This window comes from Carcharodon carcharias, chromosome 13 (genome assembly GCF_017639515.1).
Source record: "Carcharodon carcharias isolate sCarCar2 chromosome 13, sCarCar2.pri, whole genome shotgun sequence".
Taxonomy (NCBI): Eukaryota; Metazoa; Chordata; class Chondrichthyes; order Lamniformes; family Lamnidae; genus Carcharodon; species Carcharodon carcharias.
In genome coordinates, this window is record NC_054479.1 from 134713472 (window position 1) to 134733314 (window position 19843).

The 19843-nt window shown below is 43.6% G+C and overlaps 1 protein-coding gene across 9 annotated transcripts in view; it reads right to left on the reverse strand.

The window, feature by feature from the left end:
• The window catches only part of celf2 (cugbp, Elav-like family member 2), a 522862-nt gene that overhangs the window by 415237 nt on the left and 87782 nt on the right, over positions 1 to 19843 (reverse strand). For all 9 annotated transcript variants that reach the window (XM_041203230.1, XM_041203243.1, XM_041203244.1 and 6 more), the window contains one exon: positions 16109 to 16144. In XM_041203230.1, coding sequence (XP_041059164.1) covers positions 16109 to 16144 — 36 coding nt within the window. Of the gene's footprint in view, positions 1 to 16108; positions 16145 to 19843 lie in introns of those variants that run through there.

Sequence of the window (19843 nt, forward strand, 5' to 3'; positions counted from 1 at the left end):
AGGGGTGAGGGTCAAGTGGCCTACTCCTGCTCCTAATTCATATGTTCGTATTCCATCTGCCATGTTCTTGCCCACTCACTTAGCCTATCCAAATCCCCTTGAAGTCTCCTTGCATCCTCCTCACAAATCACATTCCTATCTAGTTTTGTGTCATCAGACAACTGGAAATATTTTGGTTCCCACATCCAAATCATTGATAAAGGTTATGAATGGCTGTGGCCCAAGCACTGACCCTTGAGATACCCCACCAGTAACATCCTGACAATGACATATTTATTCTTACTCTGTTTTCTGTCTGTTAACCACTTGTCAATCCAACGCAGTATATTACCCCAATCCCATGTACTCTAATTTTGTTTACTAACCTCCTGTATGGGACCTTATCAAAAGCCTTCTGAAAAACCAAATACACTGCATCCACTGGTTATCCTTTATCTGGGCTACAAGTAAAATCCTCAAAAAACTCCAACAGGTTTGTTCCCTTTCATAAATCCACGTCAAGTCTGGCCAATCCATTCATTATTTTCTAAGAGTCCTTTATCACATCCTTTGTAATGGATTCTAACAATCTGTCTACCAGTGACATCAAACTAACAGGTCTGTAGTCGATAGTTTTCTCTCTCCCTCCCTTCTTAAATAATGAGGTACATGTGCATGTGCATTGTGTGAGAGTGAACATGCATGTTGTGGTGATTGTTGCTTTAAAGCCAGCGTTACTAAGGGTCACGTGGTCAGATCGGCCAATCAGCACCGGGCATGGGGAAGCTGATAAGGGGCGGAGAGTTCCTAGTCTAGAGTGTGTATTGTATTCATGCTAGAGGCCTGTAGCTAATCTATCAGCTCTGTAAATAAAGTTTGTTGTTCAGCTAAAGGAGCTTCTCAGCAGTACATCCCTACACGTGTGCATACACAAGTATGGATATAATTAGCAGGCTTATCCAATATTCCCAAACCCACCAAAAGTTTTGAGGTTCTGGAGAAGAAGATACATATTTCGATTATTGGAGTTAACAGCCTTAATGTGTAGGGATATTGGAGATTCAATTATGATATTTCCTCTGTTTGCTCTTCAACCTCAATAGTAAACTCATTCCAAAAGAACAGAGAATGTCTTTCAAAATGAGAGGAATGATGTTGCTACACATACTGAACAAAGGAATTCTTGCCCCCACGTCTGTAAATATATTTTAGTCTACTTATTAGTGCTCACACTGTTGGAACTTAACGGGTCATCATCTGAAGTAAAAAAATTTCAACTCTCCTAAATACTTAAATCAATTTGAAGATCCCATTTTAATGGCAGTGTAATGGGAATCTGAAACACATCTCACCTCTCAGTGCCTTCTTTATTTCTCTACCACTTGCAGCACAGGAACACCTGCTAAATAATATGGGTGGAATTTTTTGCAGACAATTTTAAAAATAGATTTTTTTTTAAGAGCTCCCACAATGTCAGTTGATAAGTTCGCTGTCTGGCACACAGCTGGTTTATACAGTCCACAATGCTTTGATCCCTGCTTCCATTAGCTGATCTCAGTTGGGTTGCAGTAGGTATGCTACAATTAGTCTCAGCACACAAATGGAAAGGGAAGGGGTGAAAAAATTAGCTGGAGTTTTTGCTTCTGATCATTACACGCACAGAGTAACTAGTCAGTCGTTTAATTGTAGGTTTATGGAAGCTTGCTGTGTACAAATTGGCTATTAACAACAGTGAGCAGCCAAAACTATTTACTGCATGAGAGACCCTACGGGACATTTCTTAGAGATGTGACAAGGTGCTATATAAAATATAGACTTTCTTAATTTTGCTCCTTCGTGTATGCTGTGTCAATGCTCTAGATAGAGGAGTGAAGGCAGGTACAATGTGAATAACCATCTTGGACTATGTGCTTGATCCATGTCAGACCCGGAGTAGGTGGTATCAGTCAGATGCATGAACAGATCATTGTTCCACAGAAGGAAGTTATACTAATCTTTTTTTAAAAATAGCTGGTTAGGCTTCAGCTGGGGTACTGTGTCCAATTCAGGGCACCACAGTTTTGGAAAGATGTCAAGGTCTCACAGGGCCCATCAAGGAGAGTTATTCGAATGGTGTTGGGGTAAGGTACTTCTCAGTTATGTGGAGAGATTGGAGAAGTTAGGAATGTTCTTCTTAAGCCAGAGAAGATGGAAATGAGAATTAATAGAGGCATTCAAAATCATGAGGGGTTTTGATAGAGAAAATAAGGAGAAACGGTTTCCACAGACAGGAAGGTCAGCAACCAGAGAACACAAATTTAAAGTAATTGGCAAAGGAAACAATTCTTTACATGTGGTTTCGTGATGACCTGGAAAGCACTGTCAGAAACAGTGGTGGAAACAAAATTTGATAGTAACCTTCAAAGGGAAATAGATAAATATTTGAAAGGGAAAGTTTGCAGGGCTTTGGAGAAAGAGCCGGGAGAATGGGTTGAATTGAATAGCTCTTTCAAGGAGCAGAGACAGGGGCAATGGGCTGAAGGGCCTTTTTCTGTGTCATATGATTCATAGAATCAGGTTGATAATCAGGAAGGCAGATGATAGACAACCCAACGTATCTTGAAGCTGATGCTTTGGTAGGTATCAATACGCCTTCCGTTGGTTCGATTGCAGGAAGAACTAATTGGTGCTTAATTAAGATTGAAAAGAAAAACTTGAATATAAAATTATCCCAAGGAAATCATTCCCTGAAGGATCAGCTGAAAGGAGCTCAAATTCCCAAAGAGGAAGACACAGCCAATAAAAATCAAACCCCTTGATATGTGTTCATGTATCAGTCTGTGAAACCACTCACTCTCTAGAGCACTCCACCATAAATACTGCATGAGGTCGAAACACCAGTGATTAATATTTTAAATAAATAAAATGACTATGACTTATTCACAACCGCAGAATGGAACACACCGATCCCTTGATTTGATTACATCTCGACTGAACTCTTTAAGGGTCAGAGCCTGGGTAACTCTCACATCGATCACTGACTCTCAGACATGAAACAAGCAGAGTGTAGGACAATTCCTAATGGACAGTCCCTGTATGGTAACTGAGTTGGACGATGAGCTGTTGTCCCAGGAACTTGTAATGCAGCCCAACAACCTATAGATCTGAGTTGATAGGCTGGCAGCTCTGGGCTATTGCTGCAGTTGGAAGATAGAGGAGTTTGCCTGGGTGTATGGGAGGGGGGGTGCAGAGGGGAAGAGAGAGAGCGAAAGGAGAGACAAAAATAAGCAAAAATAAAGTATTAGAAAAAGTACTTGGTTTTGCATAATACTAGATCTGTGAAGTACCCTTGAGTTAGTCACTGCTCAATAGAAAGTAGTCTGGCTTATATTTAAAATGAATCACTTCTGCCCATAGTTGGGAAATGGGGCTGTCATTTGTAACTCAATGCAAAGTACTAAGATGTCAAGATTAAGAGGTTCACCCTGCCATAGAAACTCCCCTTTGAAGATCCTTCACTGCAGCAGCTACCCATCAGCTCAGCCACACTGACATCAGAAATGGCCTCACCACTGTTTGGCCAACCCTTCCACATTAGCGTGCTGTGAAGTGAGGTGAACGGGATTTAAGATCATCATCATGATACAAATGGGGCATTGATCTTCTAGTTGGCCTCCTTTTTCAACTGAGTGCCAGCTTAACCAGATTCCTATCCTAATCCAACAAAAATTCATCACTTCAGCCTTGGAACCTCCAGTTACATAGTACTCCACCAGATTTAAAACACAGAATATCAAGTCGGTGTTTATGCTCAACCCAAGCCTTCTCCCACCCTTCTTCATCTTACTCCAATACATATCCACCAGGGTCACTCAGCTCCTGACCTCATTACAACCTTGGTTCAAACATGGACAAAAGAGCTGAACTCCTGAGGTGAGGCGAGAGTGATTGTCCTTGACATCAAGCAGGATTTGACCGAGTGTGGCATCAAGGAGCCCCAGTAAAACTGAACCAATGGGAATCATGGGGGAAACTCTCCATTGGTTGGAGTTATACCTACCACAAAGAAAGACGGTTGTGGTTGTTGGAAGTCAGTCATCTCAGCTCTGGGACGTCGCTGCAGGAGTTCCTCAGAGCCGTGTTCCTAGGTCTGACTATTTTTAGCTGCTTCATAAGTTCAGAAGTTGGGATGCTCATAGGTGATTGCACAATGTTTAGCACCATTCATGACTCGTCAGATATCGAAGCAGTCCGTACCCATATGCAGCAAGACCTGGGCAATATTCAGGCTTGGGCTGATAAGCAGCAAGTAACATTGCCACACAAGTGCCAGGCAATGACCATTTTCACCACGAGAGAATCTAACCATCTCCCCTTGACATTCAATGGCATTACCATCACAATCCTCCACTATCAACATTCTGAGGGTTACCATTGACCTGAAACTGAACTGGACTCGCCATATAAATACTGTGGCTACAACAGCGGCTCAGAGGCTGGAAATTCCATGGAGAATAACTCAACTCCTGACTCCCTAAAGCCTGTCCACCATCTACAAGGCAAAGGCCAGGAGTGTGACTGAATACTCCCCATTTCCCTGAATGAGCACAGCTCCAACAACACTCAAGAAGCTTGATGCCATTCAGGACAACGCAGCCCACATGCACAAACATTCATTCCGTCCACCACTGATGCACAGTGGCAACAGTGTGTACCTTCCACAAGACGCACTGCAACAACTCACCAAGGCTTCTTCAACAGCACCTTCCAAACCTGTGACCTCTATCAGTTAGAAGGACAAGGGCCACAGATACATAGGAATAAGATCACTCCTTCACTATCACTGGGTCATCCTTAAAGTCCCTCCCTAACAGCACTGTGCGTGTATCTACACCACATGGACTGCAGCGGTTCAAGAAAGCAACTCACCACCATCTTCTAAAGGGCAATTAGGGATGGGCAATAAATGCTGGCCCACATCCCATGAATGAATATACATATTAAAAAAATATACATTTCTATCCCTTTCTTCCTCGTGTGTCAACTGTCTGCAGCCTTTTAGGAAAAGAGAATTCCACATTTCCACCACCCATGTGGAAAAAGTGCTTACCGATTTCCTTCCCAAATGTCTCGGTTCTAATTCTCACTCCAGGGATGGGAGTGCCTAATTCAGGTTGACACTTCTGTGCAGTACTGAGGGAATGCTGCAATATTGGAGGCGCCTGTAGTCACTGTTGGAGTGACTACACTTAAAAATATAAAATACTGCTTCAGCGGCTATAAAGTACTTTAGAGCATACTTGCCAGCAATGCCCAAGTCCCATGAATTAACATGAACATTATTAAGAATTTTTTTTCAAACAACTGTGTGACCCTGTATCCAAACATGACAAATTTAAACTCCGACAATCTACAAACTCTGTACAATCTCGGAGTCAAATGAGAATGTGAAGAACCATGAAAGGTGCTATATAGACACATCATTCCTTTCTGCTTCATAGGTTGCATGTTAGAAACACGGCTGGAAAATGTCACTCACCTTATGCCTGGGGCAAACTACCCTTTGGCTGATGTTTTAGACAGAATAAATTTGCCAGCTTTCAGATTACATCAATGTGCTGATCTCTCTTTAATTACTTTCTTACTTTCTTTGCTGCTTCACAATTGAATAAATAAACACAGCTGAGGTGGCCTGCAGCCTGCACTATGAAACCCAATCCCATCAGCAGCAAACAGCGGAGAGGCTGTAAGAGACAGCAAACCCCCACCACCCGCACCCCCCCCACTCCAACTCGCTATCTGGCAATAACTGAATGGAGAGCTCCACAGCCTAGGAACAAATTAAAGGGGCATACAACAGAAATTAGCAGCTGGCACACATCTGGGATAATTTGGAATATGCTGCCTCAAACAGTGGTGGAATATGATCATAAGGAACATGAGCAGGTTAGGCCATTCAGCCCCTCGAGCCTGCTCTGACATTCAATAACATCATGGCTGATCTGACTGTGGCCATAATTCTACTTTCATCCCGTTTCTCATAACCTTTGACTCCCTTGTAGATCAAATACTTGTCTAACACAGCCTTGTGTATATTCAATGCCCCATCCTCCGCGGCTCTCTGGGAAAGAGTATTCCACATATGAATGACCCTCTGAGAAATGAAATGCTCCTCATATCTGTCTTAAATAGGAGGCCCCTTATTTTGAAACTGTGCCTCCTGGTTCCAGATTCCCCCATAGGAGGAAACATCTTCTCAGCACCCATTCTGTCAAGTCCTCTCAGTGTCTTATATGTTTTAATAAGATCACCTTGTATTCTTCTAAACGTCAATGAACATAGGCCTAGCCTGCTCAGCCTTTCCTTACAAGACAAACCCTTCACCCGAGGAATCAGCCTTGTGAACCTTCTCTGATCTGCTTCCAATGCAAGAATATCTCTCCTTAAGGAGACCAAAACTGTACACAGTACTCTAGGTGCGGTCCTACCAATGCCTTGTATAGTTGTAGCAAGATTGCCCTACTTTTGTGCCCCATACCCCTTCCAATAAAGGCCAACGCTCCATTTCCCTTCCAAATTACTTGCTGTACTTGTACGCTAACTTTTTGTGATACGTCTACAGGAACACCCGGAGACTGCTGTACTGCAACATTCAGAAGCATCTTTGCATTTAAATAATATTCTGCTTTTCTATTCTTCTTAGCAAAATGGGCATCCTCACATTTCCCCACATTATATTTCATCTGCCAAATTTTTGCCCACTCACTTAACCTCTCTATATCCCTTTGCAGACTCACTACTTGCTTTCCTACCTAACGTTGCACCATCGGTAAACATGGCTACAATCTGGTTGGTCCCTTCTTCCAAGTCATTAATGTAGGTCCTAAAAGTTGAGGCCCCAGCACTGATCCATCTGGAAATTCCCAGGTTTCAGCACTCGGCCCCGCTGCACTCAGTCTCCAGCTGCCACCTTCGTATGAAGCAGATTCGATAGTAAATTTCGAACGAGCAGTGGACGTATACTTGAAAGGGAAACATTTGCAGGTCTATGGGGGAAAGAGCAGGGGACAGAACTAATAGATAGCTCTCTCAAAGAGTCAAAGGAATGATGGGCCAAATGGTCTCCTTCTGTTACACTCTTGTAAACATCATAAACAGTTGCTCCCTTCACAAACATTTCTGTGACACACTGTTAGGTGCAGTTCAGCTGATAGTACTCTTGCCTCTGTTAGAGCATCATGGGTTCAATTTGCCAATTAAAATTTCAGCAGATTTTTTCCAGCAGGCTGACATTCCAGTGCAGTACTGTGGGAGCCCAACACTGTCAGAGGTGCCATCTTTTGGACAGGACATGAAACCTGGACACCATCTTCTCAGGCGGATGTAAAAAAATTCCATGTCACTATTCAATGACATGCAGAGGGGTGCTCTGGCCAAAAATCATCACTCAACTAGTATCTAAAAATCGTCCAGTTATAGATTTCATTGTGCACAGAAAAATCCCACTCAAAGCAAACTGGCAGCCATGTTTCCTGCATTGCAATAGTAGTGGCATATCAAATGTACTTCATTGGTTGTAAAATGCTTTGGGATGTCCTGAGGCCATGGAAGGTACTATATAAATGCAAGTTACTTATCTTCTTGCAGATTCTATTGTACAAGAGAGAGGTTCGATTGCTTCTGGCTTTGCAGGAATGGGCAGCTTCAACATGAGAATAATTCACAGGCCCAGTGCCTCCATGGGCCTATGATATTGCCAGATCTCTGACTATTCACTCTCATACACTAATGAGTGCAGCCAACAGGAGAGACAGCAAACATGAAAAAAAAGGGCTTGAGTCTACATAGCACCTTGACTATTCCAATCTCTGTTGACTGGCCTCCCACCTTGCAGAAGCTCATCCAAAAATCTGCTGCCCATATCCTAACTCACATCACGTCCTGAACACTCCACCCCTGTGCTCGCTGACCTATGTTGGTTCCCAGTCTGGCAGTGCCTTGATTTTTAAATTCTCACCCTTATTTGCTGTAGCTTCACCCCTCCCAATCTTTGTGACCTCCTCTAGCCCGGCAGCCCTCTGAGGTATCTGCACCTTTCCAATTCTGACCTTTTCCACATCCTCAATTTCCGTCCACCATTGGCGGCTACGCTTTCAGTTATCCAAGACTTAAGTCCTGGAATTCCCTCCCTAAACGTCTCTGGCTTTCTCTCCTCCTTTAATGCGCTCCTTAAGCCTACTTCTTTGTCCAATGACCAAGTTTTCTGCTGCCTGTCCTACCAACACCTTATGTGGCTTGATGTCAAATTTTGTTTATACTGTGAAGTTTCCTGAGACATTAAAAATGCTATGTAAACTCAAGGTGCTGCTGACAACATCAGGGCTCCTGGTGACTTCCTCCCTGTCACATAAAAACATCTGCTGGTTTCCAGTAATGACCCTTCACTTACTTTCCCCATTTAGTAAAAGTAAAAATTGCCAAGGGGGGAAAAAAAAAATCCAGAGTCCAAAAATAGTCTGATGTATTTTCCCAGCACTGCACTGGAGTCTATTTATTTATTTCAGTTAATTAAATCCACAGATGAGGAGCACTTACGCAAACAAACATGCCATGGCTCTCTTCTATCTTTATTCTCGGACTCATAGGGATGCACAGTGGGAACTGGTGAGTGAAAACCTTTGGTGATTGTGCATGATCTTATGTCAGGGCATTGAACATTTGTGTCTCGAGCTTCTGACAATATTGTTAAACCCAAAATCTTTGCCCAAAGCTTTAACTAGCTACCACTGTTATAATGGACACAGACGCCCACATCCCATCAACAAATAAAAAAAAAACAACTGCTTCACAAAATGGCTGCATTCTGCAATCATTCCTAAGGTTTCCAAATAGCAGCCACGCAGTGAGATCTGTAACATCTGCCAAAGCCACGTTACTAAAAACAAGAAAAATAAAATTGCAGATTAAAATCCATCAGCTGTTAATCAGCCCTGAATTACTCAGAGACCTGCTGATCTAGTTAAAAAAACATCACGAGGATCCTCGTTAGCTTTGCTTACGACTGACGATTTGGGCAGAATGTGCAAGTGCCGTACGGAAGTGAGATGTTTACTCACCTCCCAAGCAGAGCTTACTGAATGTACCCTTTACTCATTGACAATGTCATTTGCTGCAGTTTATTCCATGCTCCGCACCTGCCCCCACCCCTACTCCCAAGCTCAGGAGGGTGGGTCCTGCTGAGGTCCAGGTCATAAGGTTACAGTAACAGGAAGGACAGCCTCTCGAGCATGTTGCGCCATTCAATGAGCTCATGGTTGATCTGCGACCTAACTTCATATACCCACTTTCACCGATACCCTTTAATGGCCAACAAAACCTAATCAATCCCTCTGTGCGTCGGAGGGTTTCCTAATTTCACTCTTGAAAGCCTAAAAATTACAGCCAGACCTATGCCCTCTGGTCTTAGATTCCCCAACTGATGGAAATAGTTTCTCCAAATCTACTCTCTTAGCTCCACTGAATATCTTGAAAACTTTGGTCAAATCACTCTTTAGTATTCTAAATTCCAGGGAATACAACTCTAGTCTTTTTTTAAAAATCCCTCCTCGCAGCTCAACCCTTGGAGTCCAGGATCATTCGAGTAAATCTACCTTGTTCTGCCTCACGGGGTAATGTTATCCTTCCCAAGATGCGGTGAACCTAAAGCACTCCAGCTGTGGTGTAACCAGGGCCGGAACTTTACGACACTCCGCCGGGTGCACGCCCAACCCGAACACGCGTAAAATTGCGCGAGATAACACCGGGCGTGCGTCCTGACATCACCGCGCACTCGTGCTATATTGAGGTCAGCGGGTGGGTGCAGGAGTTGGAGCTGTGCCCACTGACAATGAAAGGGCCAATTAAGGCCATTAGAAAGCCTATTATCGCAGGTTTTAGGTTGACCGTGCGATTTTGCGCCCGTCACATGGGCAAAAAGGGCAGGCGGGTATTATGTTCCTATCGATTTGTCATCCAAGGATTGGGATAAAAGGCCCTTGGAGCACACTTTCATTTTATTTGTGATTTTGCTGCTGTCGTATTTCCGAGTTTTGCCAGGTTTTCTTTTGATTGTACTAGCTTTCTAAGCTGGTTCATCTACGAATCTGTGCCAAGGTTCTAACAAATCGGTCTGTACAGACCATGGGGAACATTGTTGTTTACAAAAGATATTGGCCTCGAAAATCCATGGCCATTTGGCATATTGCCACCATAATTACATGGGGAGGGTGAGGTGGCTGAGCATAGGGTAGGGGCTCTCTGAACATCAGACTCCCCATGACCCAGGTCCTCATTATGACCCCGCACACAGATACTGCAGATTTGTCATCGGAGGTGTCCCAACTGACCCAGCAGATGTAGAATATGACCAGACCCCTGCATAATTAAAAAGTTTTTTTTTAAAAGGATTCCCTTTTAAAAGGGAAGAACAACATTTCATTTGCAGCCCCCAGTGCCACCTCCCTCACTTCGCCCCCCCACCCCCACCACAGTCACTAGCCCTCGCTGCGCCACCTCAGCCGAGCAGTCCAGAGCCGCAATAGCAGGTAGACCAGATGCACCCTTGATGGCATGAGCGTCCATCGTGTCGGAGCATTCTGCTGCCTGGAGTTCAGTAGGTCATGCATTCAAGTCCCACGCCAGAGAGTTGAGCACGTGGGCTTGCAGTCCCAGAGCAGTCCTGAGAGAGTGCTACACTGTCTGTGGTGCCAGTGTTCAGGTGAGATGTTAATCTGAGACCATGGTCTACCCTCTCAGATGAATGTAAAAGACCCAACATTGCTGTCTATGGGAGCTTGCTGTGTGCAAATTGACTGGCCGGCACATTCTCCACATTATACCAGTGACCGCACTTCAAAAGGCGGTGAGGCACTCTGGGGTGTCCTGAAATCATGAAAGGTGCTGGAGAAACGCTTATTCGTTATTTTTTCTTTCTTTCTTCACTGATGTGAGTAAATGAAGGGAACCCCCCCCCTCCCCAACTACTTTCCCCCCCTCCCCCCCACCCACATCTTCCTCACTGCGGCCACAAAGTGTAGTTGGATCAGTGGTGGATGCTGGGCAGGATCTGTAGATTTTCAAGGCGTATTGCAGAGCTAGTATATACAAAAACATCGAACCAGGGAAGGTTTTAGTTGGGATCAGTTCATAGCCGAAAAGCCACTACATTAACGCCAAATTCGTTTCCACATTGTAGGACCTATCTGCTTTTCCACTGTAAGTTCAGTCAAAGTTACCAAAGTCCTGGGAGATACTACTGGACCCAGAGCCCAGCTCGTTCCCACCCCACCGTCAGGCCAATTGAGGGACGTGTTTCAGGCTGGCCAGGACTTAACTGGGCACCCAGTGTGAAATTGCGTCGAGAACAGGAGCGGATTCTACATCTGCTTCCAGCCTGTCGACATCGCGCACACGCCACGTGTGAAAATCAGGCCCTGGGCTTTGTATAGCTGAAGCATGACTTCTACCAGCTTGTATTCTATTCCTCGGTTTTGACAGTCCTTTGCTCCCTTGGCAATCCTTGGAACTCACGATCCTAGTTGCCACTCTGAATATCTGCGTTATCTGACATTAGTCACACAAATGTCCACACAGGCACAAGTAGTCTTTGAACAGCAATCCTGAGCACCAATTGTACATTATGTTTGGTCGTACTCCACACCTTCCTTTAAAGCCAGGAGATACGTCAGGGTGGGTTGAGAGATGAAAATGATAAATCTGTCAGCAGAAAGGATCCCAAACGAGTCATTAACCTCTCTTTGCACTTTCGGATACTAACTGACCTGTGGCGCAACTCCAGCATTTCCTGCTCTCAGTTCAAATTTCCAGCCTTCGCAATCTTTCATCTTTAATTTCTATTATACGTCTGGTCATCAGTAAATAAAAGCTGCGGATCCTGAGCTAGAATTTGCATTAATACAGAAACAAAGCGCTACAGATGCCAGAAATCCAAAATAAAAACAGAAACTGCTGGAAATACCCAGGTTAGGCAGTGTCAGTTCTGAAGAAAAGGTCATTGACCCAAGATGTTAATTCTATTTCCCTCTCCACAGGTATTGCCTGGCCTGCTGAGTATTTCCAGAATTTCCTGTTTTTATTACCTTGGGTTTGCATTCCTCCATGTACTTTTACAGTACAGACACTGCTGCTTGCGTGACACAATTGATGCTCTTAATTTACAAAAAAAATCTAAGGATAGAGAGTAAAGTCAGGCAAATGGAGTTGAGGTATAAATCAGTGGGGGCTGAATGGCCTTGTCCTGTTTTCATGCCTGTGCGGATTTTCTAATTCTAGGTCAGTGCCATCAAACCATTGCTCTTCTAACTGTGACCCTTGGTAATAACATCCCTGCAGCAAGTTCATGATGAGGGAAGATTTGTCCCAATTGCAAAATCAAAAGCCTAAACTAGAAAATGTACCCCAGAGTGCCTTCATGTAATGTAGCTACCTGTGGGGCTTTACAGGAAGGTGCTGAGCTCATGAGCTCCTGCTAGGACTCCCAGCCAAACCTCAAACCATGGAGTGGGATTTTCCCGGGAACATGTTCATGAAGAATTTTCAAATGATTTTACAGACGAGGGCTCTCATCCTTCGTTAAAGAGATGTAACCAACAGGATTGTTTATTAAACTTTTTCTCATACCTGGCGTATGAGAATCTGGCGTGAGGCTACAGCTTCCTCGCTGATGGGGTCCTGCTGCTGTGCACAGAGCTCCCTTCATTAACGGCACTCTTTAATATAAACTGCACTACCCCTGGAATCCTGCCATCTCCGTACTCCTCCTCCTGGTTGACTTGCCTTCTTGCTGCTGCTCGAAATCTAGTCCAAGATCTACAAATCCCCCAGCTAAAAAGAAGGAATTCTGCACCTCGGCTTTCGGTTCAGCTGGAAGTTCAACAGTCATGTGTGAGATGGACAATTCCCCTGCAAAGCCCCTTGGAATGATTTGCACGTAAGGTGTACATTTCAGATTCAGCACTCCCATTACCGAGCTTTGCGCCTGATGGAAATTCAGGCCCAATTACAGGTCCATAGGATTTTCCATTCGTTAATTTTGTCTTTGATCGTGTGGGCTGTCCCCCAAGCCCAACTACTTGGTACCTCATCACGTTGCATGACACTCTACACTCAAAGCAGCTAAACCATCAGTTTCATGCAAGTTGTGAACTCCCAGCTAGCAATCAGTTAAACCAAACCCATGGGGACCAGGACTCCTTTCCTTGAAGCAGTGCGAGTCATTGGTTTGCAAGGTCAAGCAGCAGGGAGTTGGGAGGGGGAATTTGTTAGAGTTCAGTCCCTCAGATATCATTTTTTCCTCTTTAAGGACATCTCTCAAACCTCTCCACTACCTAGGAGGACAAGCATAGCAAGGCGCGTGGAAAATTCACCACTTCCATGTTCCCCTCCAAGTCACACTGAACCCTGAGTTGGACATAAAATGGCCATTCCTGGTGACTGACCCTTCTCAAGGGAAACTAGGGTTGGACAGTAAATGACGCCCTTGCCAATGACGCCCATGTCCTGAAACTGAATTTTTAAAAATAATGCAACTTTGACATAAGTATTTCTCATTTGATGGGAGCAAATTGGAACATAACGCTAATTGAAAAGGAAAGGACCAAGTGAGAAAACACCATATTTTCACATAAACAACACCTTATTGTCAAGTCTTTTCCTGAACATAATCACAGATTTATAAAAATAATTTTTATATGCAGGATTGGGCTTCTGGGAGTTGCTTTTCAATTTGGTGACATCTGTTACATGGAAGCAAACATGAAGATTTTTTGCAAAGAGCAATGATCATGTCGATAACTCAGTTGTCCCTGTCACTTTTCCTTTGGTGTTTCAATGTATGAGGTAAATATTGATAACACACTGATTACAGATGTTATGTCCCTAAGACATGAAAGATATCATAAAAGGTTTAAATCAAACCTTACTTTTTTGCTTATTAAAAAAGTGGACCTTGCTGATCCAAAGGATGGCTGCTGCAGGTCACATGATATACAAGTTGGCTACCGTTTCTGGAAATTTCCAATAGCAGCTACAGGACAAAAGCTCAACCTACATCCTTGTGGCATCTCTCACTTCTCATTGCGAGGACCCAGTACAATCAACAAAACCAGGGACCAGCAGACAACTTGTCTTTCTAGCCTGGTCCTATAAAAAAAGGAGAGCCACTAAAATTTGTTATGCCTGGAGAGGCGCTAAAAGCCACCATTCCATCTCCTAAGGTGAACAATGGATTTTGACCAGGGACACAGAAACTGCTGGTTAGCCTCCAACTGACTCATTAATGGGCAATATCACAGTATCTAAGCTTCTGGCCTTTTGAAAATTTTTTTACATTTCTAGACTCATAACTCAGTCTGCTATTTAAACTCCAGCCTGCAAATATCAAAGCAGGACTCAAGGCTGACCAACAGCCTGCATCAAGTCTCAGCCTGTTTCTCTGGAAGATTTCTGCCATGCTGAGCAGGCCAAGTTTCTGTATACCAACCTCGTCTTGCTGAGTCACCATCAACTTCAAAGGAATTCTGCTTGATCTAGCTGAACCTGCCTGAACTGTAGCTTCTCCAGGAAAGAACGCTCACTCAACTCTGACATTATGGACTCTGGCAATCATGTGAACTGATATCCATATCTGTTGTGCTTTTTCTTTTAAGTTATTCATGGCTGCCAAATCTCTTCTTTCCTATCTTCTTATTGTGTGCGCGCGCGCGCGCGTGTGTGTGCGTGTGCGTGTGCGTGTGCGTGTGCGTGTGTGTGTGTGTTTATGACGTTGTGACCATTCCCAGGTTTGAGCACGTGAATAAACTATGCTTCTCCTTTAACCCGAAAGAGAGTTGCTGCAAGTCAATTTAAAACTTGACCTCACAAACAGAGGGTTGAGGAAACATGCCACAGCCTATTTCAAAAATTAAAACACCTCTACTTATGGATAGATGGTGAGGGAAATAAAGGAGTTCAGTTTTGCCTCTCTCCCATGTCCATAACACAAGACACAAATTGGGTTTCTATATGATTTGATAAGATGTAATAACTCCACAATTTGTACCTGAAAAAACCCACATTTAATTAGATGAGGGAACGCCCTGTGAATAATAAACCTTGAAAGTGAGTAAGTGAGACTGTTGCCCATCTCCTATCTTGTACCAAGTTCCGCTTATGCATCACTCCTGTCCTTGGGGACCTACATTGGTTCTCAGTCCCTGGAGCTTCTGGCTTAAACTTATCATGTACAAATCCCTCCATGGTCTCACATATCCACACTCTGTAACCTTCTCCAGCCCCACAACCCTCCAAGAACTCTCCTCTATTTTCTTCCATTACCATGCCTTCAGCTGTATAGGCCCCCAACTCTGGAATATTCTTCTTGATCCTTTCTGCCCCTCTACCCCTCTCTCCTGCTTTAAGATACTCCTTAAAATCCACCTTTCAAATACACTTTTAATTATGCCCCTGAGCATCTCCTTCTTTGTCTCACTGTTAATTGTTGCTCAATTAAGTAGCCTGGGATGGCTTTCCCATGTTAATGGCACCATATCAATTCGAACTGCTGCTCCGACTGGAGTGTTACTTCAAAATAAGCCAAGGAATAAGAACAAGATGTATGGATTCAAATTGAAAAAAACAAAACAAATTTAGGACTAATCTCAGCAAATTCTTCTACAAACAATGAGTAATTAATACATACAGCCAGGGTGACAGATGAAAAAAAAAAATTGGAAATCATTTGAGTGACAGTTGGATGTGACTGGCTGTGACCACGTTTTCTACATGAATGAGCTAAGTTGCAGTGAATAACTTTTCTCATCTGTATTTATCTTGCGACCTTCAGAAGCATCACTGAGGAAATCAGCAGGGGTGTACAAGGCCTCTGAGCTGGAAAAATGAACTGCTTTGCTGATTTTACAAATGCATGCCCTCCCTCCCCACCTGCACATCAACCAAAATTCCATTCTTTTAATATAATACAGATTCAGAGTAAATGCCTCAAATGTAACCTTGTTTCCCATTCCCAGTTCAAACTAAAAACAATTGGTCCATCAACTTGAGAAACATAGAAATCAGTTGACTTATTTTCACTGAAGAGAAACCAAGGCCCTACCTTTGTAATGATCCAGTTACTTCTGGGCTGCTCTGCCTGCAAAACAGAAACAAGACACGAATTGAAGGAAAAATGGCTCAAGGGTAGTTTTCATTTCTCTCTCCCGATGAAGCGGACTCATGCTGTGTCTAGTTCCATTAGTGCCAGCTTCCATCATCGCCTTGCCCATTGATGTCATTCTCAATGTGTGACTGCAGGTCAATGAATGTTGGCAGGCTTTTGATCATGAACTGTTGAGCCCAATCCCATTCTTCCCCAATGTTCAAATGCAAATAAGCCTTTTTCAGCCAGAAGCCACTAACCGGGATTGGAATCCTTCCCAACTTTCTCTCCCTTTCTAATCCAGCTCTGCTGTGGCCTTTTTTGGTTCCACAGCCTTGATCAATGAGCTCAATGGACATCACAGCTTCAACCTTCATACACTACACACCACTGGAAAAGGTCTAGGCCCTGTGGCTGCTCTATCAATATTTTAGTATCACAGAGTGGCGCCTTTGAAATCATCTGGAGTGCTTTTCCATCCATTTAGGAACAATGAAAGTTAATGTACAGCAATGCGTACATCAGTAATGGGGTGACCTAGAGTGCAATGTCATATACAGCCTCTATTCCCACCACCTGCGTGCTACAATTATCATCTGTTCTTGCTCTGACCTTTCAACATGGGTCATCGTGTTGAGACATGCATCTCATACCTGTTCTCCACTTCTGTAACAAATAGTTCAATGAAATCTTGTTAAGCTAGCAACAGAATCCAATCTTCTGGCTTGGGCCGCTTACAATAAATAACGTTTTAAGTAAAGATAAAGTTGAAGCGTCTCTTGAAGCTGTTGGTTCACGCTAGGATTTAGTTCCACGGGCATTGATATTGCCTGGTACCTTACCCAAGTGGTAATTCTAGCAGTGTGTCTAGGCAGTAATGCATTTTGATAAAGTACCACATTTTAGACTTGTTAGCAATATTGAAAGCCAATGGAATAAAAGACACAGTTGCAGCATGGATACAAAATTGGTTAAGGGATAGACAACAGACAACAGAGTTGTGGTAAATAACTTCCTGGCTTTTGTACTCAATGCCTCCAAGTTATAAAGCTCAGGATCCCATTCATTTTATTAACTGTCCTGCCACATTCATACATTTGTACACAAACATTCCCAGGTCTCTCTCATCCTACACCCACTTAAAAATTATACTATTTAGTTGTATTGTCTCTCACTCTTCCTACCAAAATGCATCACCTCACACTTTCTGCTTTGCATTTTATCCACCCACTCCACCAGCCTGTGTCCCGTTGAAGTTTTTAACTATTTTCCTCACTGTTCACTAAAATTAAGCTTTGTGTCATCGGCATATTTCAAAATCGTGCCCTGCATCCTCAACTCAAAGTCATTCATGTACAGCAGAAACAGTAATGGAGGGACGTATACAGCAGTGCTCTTAAAAGGTTCAGTATGAGGACCATTGCTTATAACTGAAGCTTGCAAACAGGATCCCAGTTAAACATCTTATCCACAGGCTGGCACCTCTGCTAATGAAGCATCAGTGTCTGCCCAAGTTATGTGCTCCGGTCCTGCAGTGGGATTTGAACCCACAACCTTCTGAGTCAAGTGAGCCATCAACTGGGCCAAACTCACTCAGTGATTGGAGTTGGATTTGAGGTTATCAATTTGTGACTAATGCCAATAGGGAAGAAAAGGCAGGCAGTATAGCGTGATGAAAATGTGATTTCCCACTGGCAAGATCAGCAGGCAAGGTATCTTGGAGCTGAGAGAGCGCGCGAGAGAGAGAGGGCGTGCACAAGAGAGAGAGAACGTGTGCGAGAGAAAGAGAGCGCACAAGAGAGAAAGGGAGAGCGCAAGAGAGAACGCAAGAGAGAGGGCGAGAGAGGCTTAGAGTCATGGTACTTACCTAGTTACTCAGCTCACAGGGCACTGAAAAAATTTAAGGAGCAGAAAGAAAGCAATTTTTTGGCTGGCATACAGACTCATTTGAACTGCATTCTTTCACTAGAGACGGACAAAATTTGACATTTATTGAGCCGTCTTTTCCCTCTTGAGCTTTCAAGACTTGGCAAAGATCCATCTTTCTTAGGTAAGAATATCAAGGGATATAGAGCAAAAACAGGTAGTCTCATAGGTAAAATTTATATGAGCTGATTGAATGACAGAGGAAGCCCGAGGAGGCTGAATAGTTTACTCCTGCTCTTTTGTTGCTAAGTGTTTGTGACTGGGAGGCGCCTATTAGGATGCGAAGTTGTATCTGCCCCCAAACTCTGGCCCATTCTCATTGTTGGGGGTGGGATGGTGGGATCATCCACTGTGCACCGCATGCTTTTGAAGGGAAAAGGGAACATAAATGGTAACGCATTTGTAGATTAGAGTCACAGTCCCACTGAAGCCTGTTTGGAGCCAGACTGTTCACGATAAGGCCCTCTCCCTTCACATGGGATTCCTCAAGGCATTTGACAGCTGCTTCCTGGGGCCTACTCACAGGACTTCCATTATTGTGGCTTCTGGAAGAGGCAGCAAATCGTGGTGTGGAGGGGGTGGTGGTGAAAGAGTTGGGAGGAAATTCCATCTGGGACCTGGGCTCTGCTCTTCTTTTGTCCTCTGTGAGCAGTGAGTGGGGAAAAAAAATGACCAGTGACGCAGGTGGAAGGAGGGAATTCCTGATCATGGCAGAGAGAGAAGCAGAGATAGGCCTCACTATCTGCATCTTCCTTGCCTCTATCCCAATCTAAAACGATTCTGGGTAAGATCACAGGGTGGTATTCTGCTATAAATGCCTTTTTTTCCCCTTCAAGACTCTTTTAGTCAGCTGTTCGGAGTCACCTTTTGGTGAAGTGCTCAGAGACATGGCTTTGCACGAGTGGTAAAGAGTAAATGATATTGTTTACATTTAGGGCCTATTAGTGCAAGACAGATGCTTTTGATGCAGATGGGGAATAACAGTAAACCAGATTAATAAACAAGTTGAGGGAGTAAGCACTATAGAATAATATAGAATGAGGGAGTATAGAATAATATAGAATATATAGCGCAGAAATAGGCATTTTGTTCCAACTTGTCCATGCCAGTATTTGCTACACATGAGCCTCCTCCCACCCTACATTATCTAAGCTTATATCAGCATATCATTTTTCCCTCAAGAATTTACCCTTTACACACATCTATGTATGTTGAAGTGAATTAGTTGTTACTATGACCTTGTTTTTAATTCTGCTTGGTTAGTGTCCCTCTGAACTTTCCTCTCTTGTTCCTTTTAAATTGAAGAGACCTGGAGTATATGTGCTTTTGCTCTTAACTCATATCTCCATTAAGTTGAAATCCAGATTCTTTGCAAAATCACCTACACCAAATGAGTCTTTATTGAGGAACTCGGAACTGTGAAACTCCTAATGCCCTTCAATCTTCTCCTTCTGGTAACCTGCACACTTGTAAAATCTACTTACTTGTCTTTACAACCTCAACGCCACCCTACACTGAGTTCTGGCTAATATTTATCCCTCAGCTAACACCACCACAGCAGATTATTTGCCCTGGAAGTTGCTGTGATCATGCCATCAGAACAGTCAGCATTCACCATTCTTATTCCACTTACTCCAACAGCAACTTCAGGATTTCAGACATACAGAATAATGCAGAAATCTGGACATTGCCGTTAGTGAGTATACGGTTCCATAGAGTGCACTGTTGAGATTCCCACAGTATGCTCTCTCTCTCTTGCAATCACGG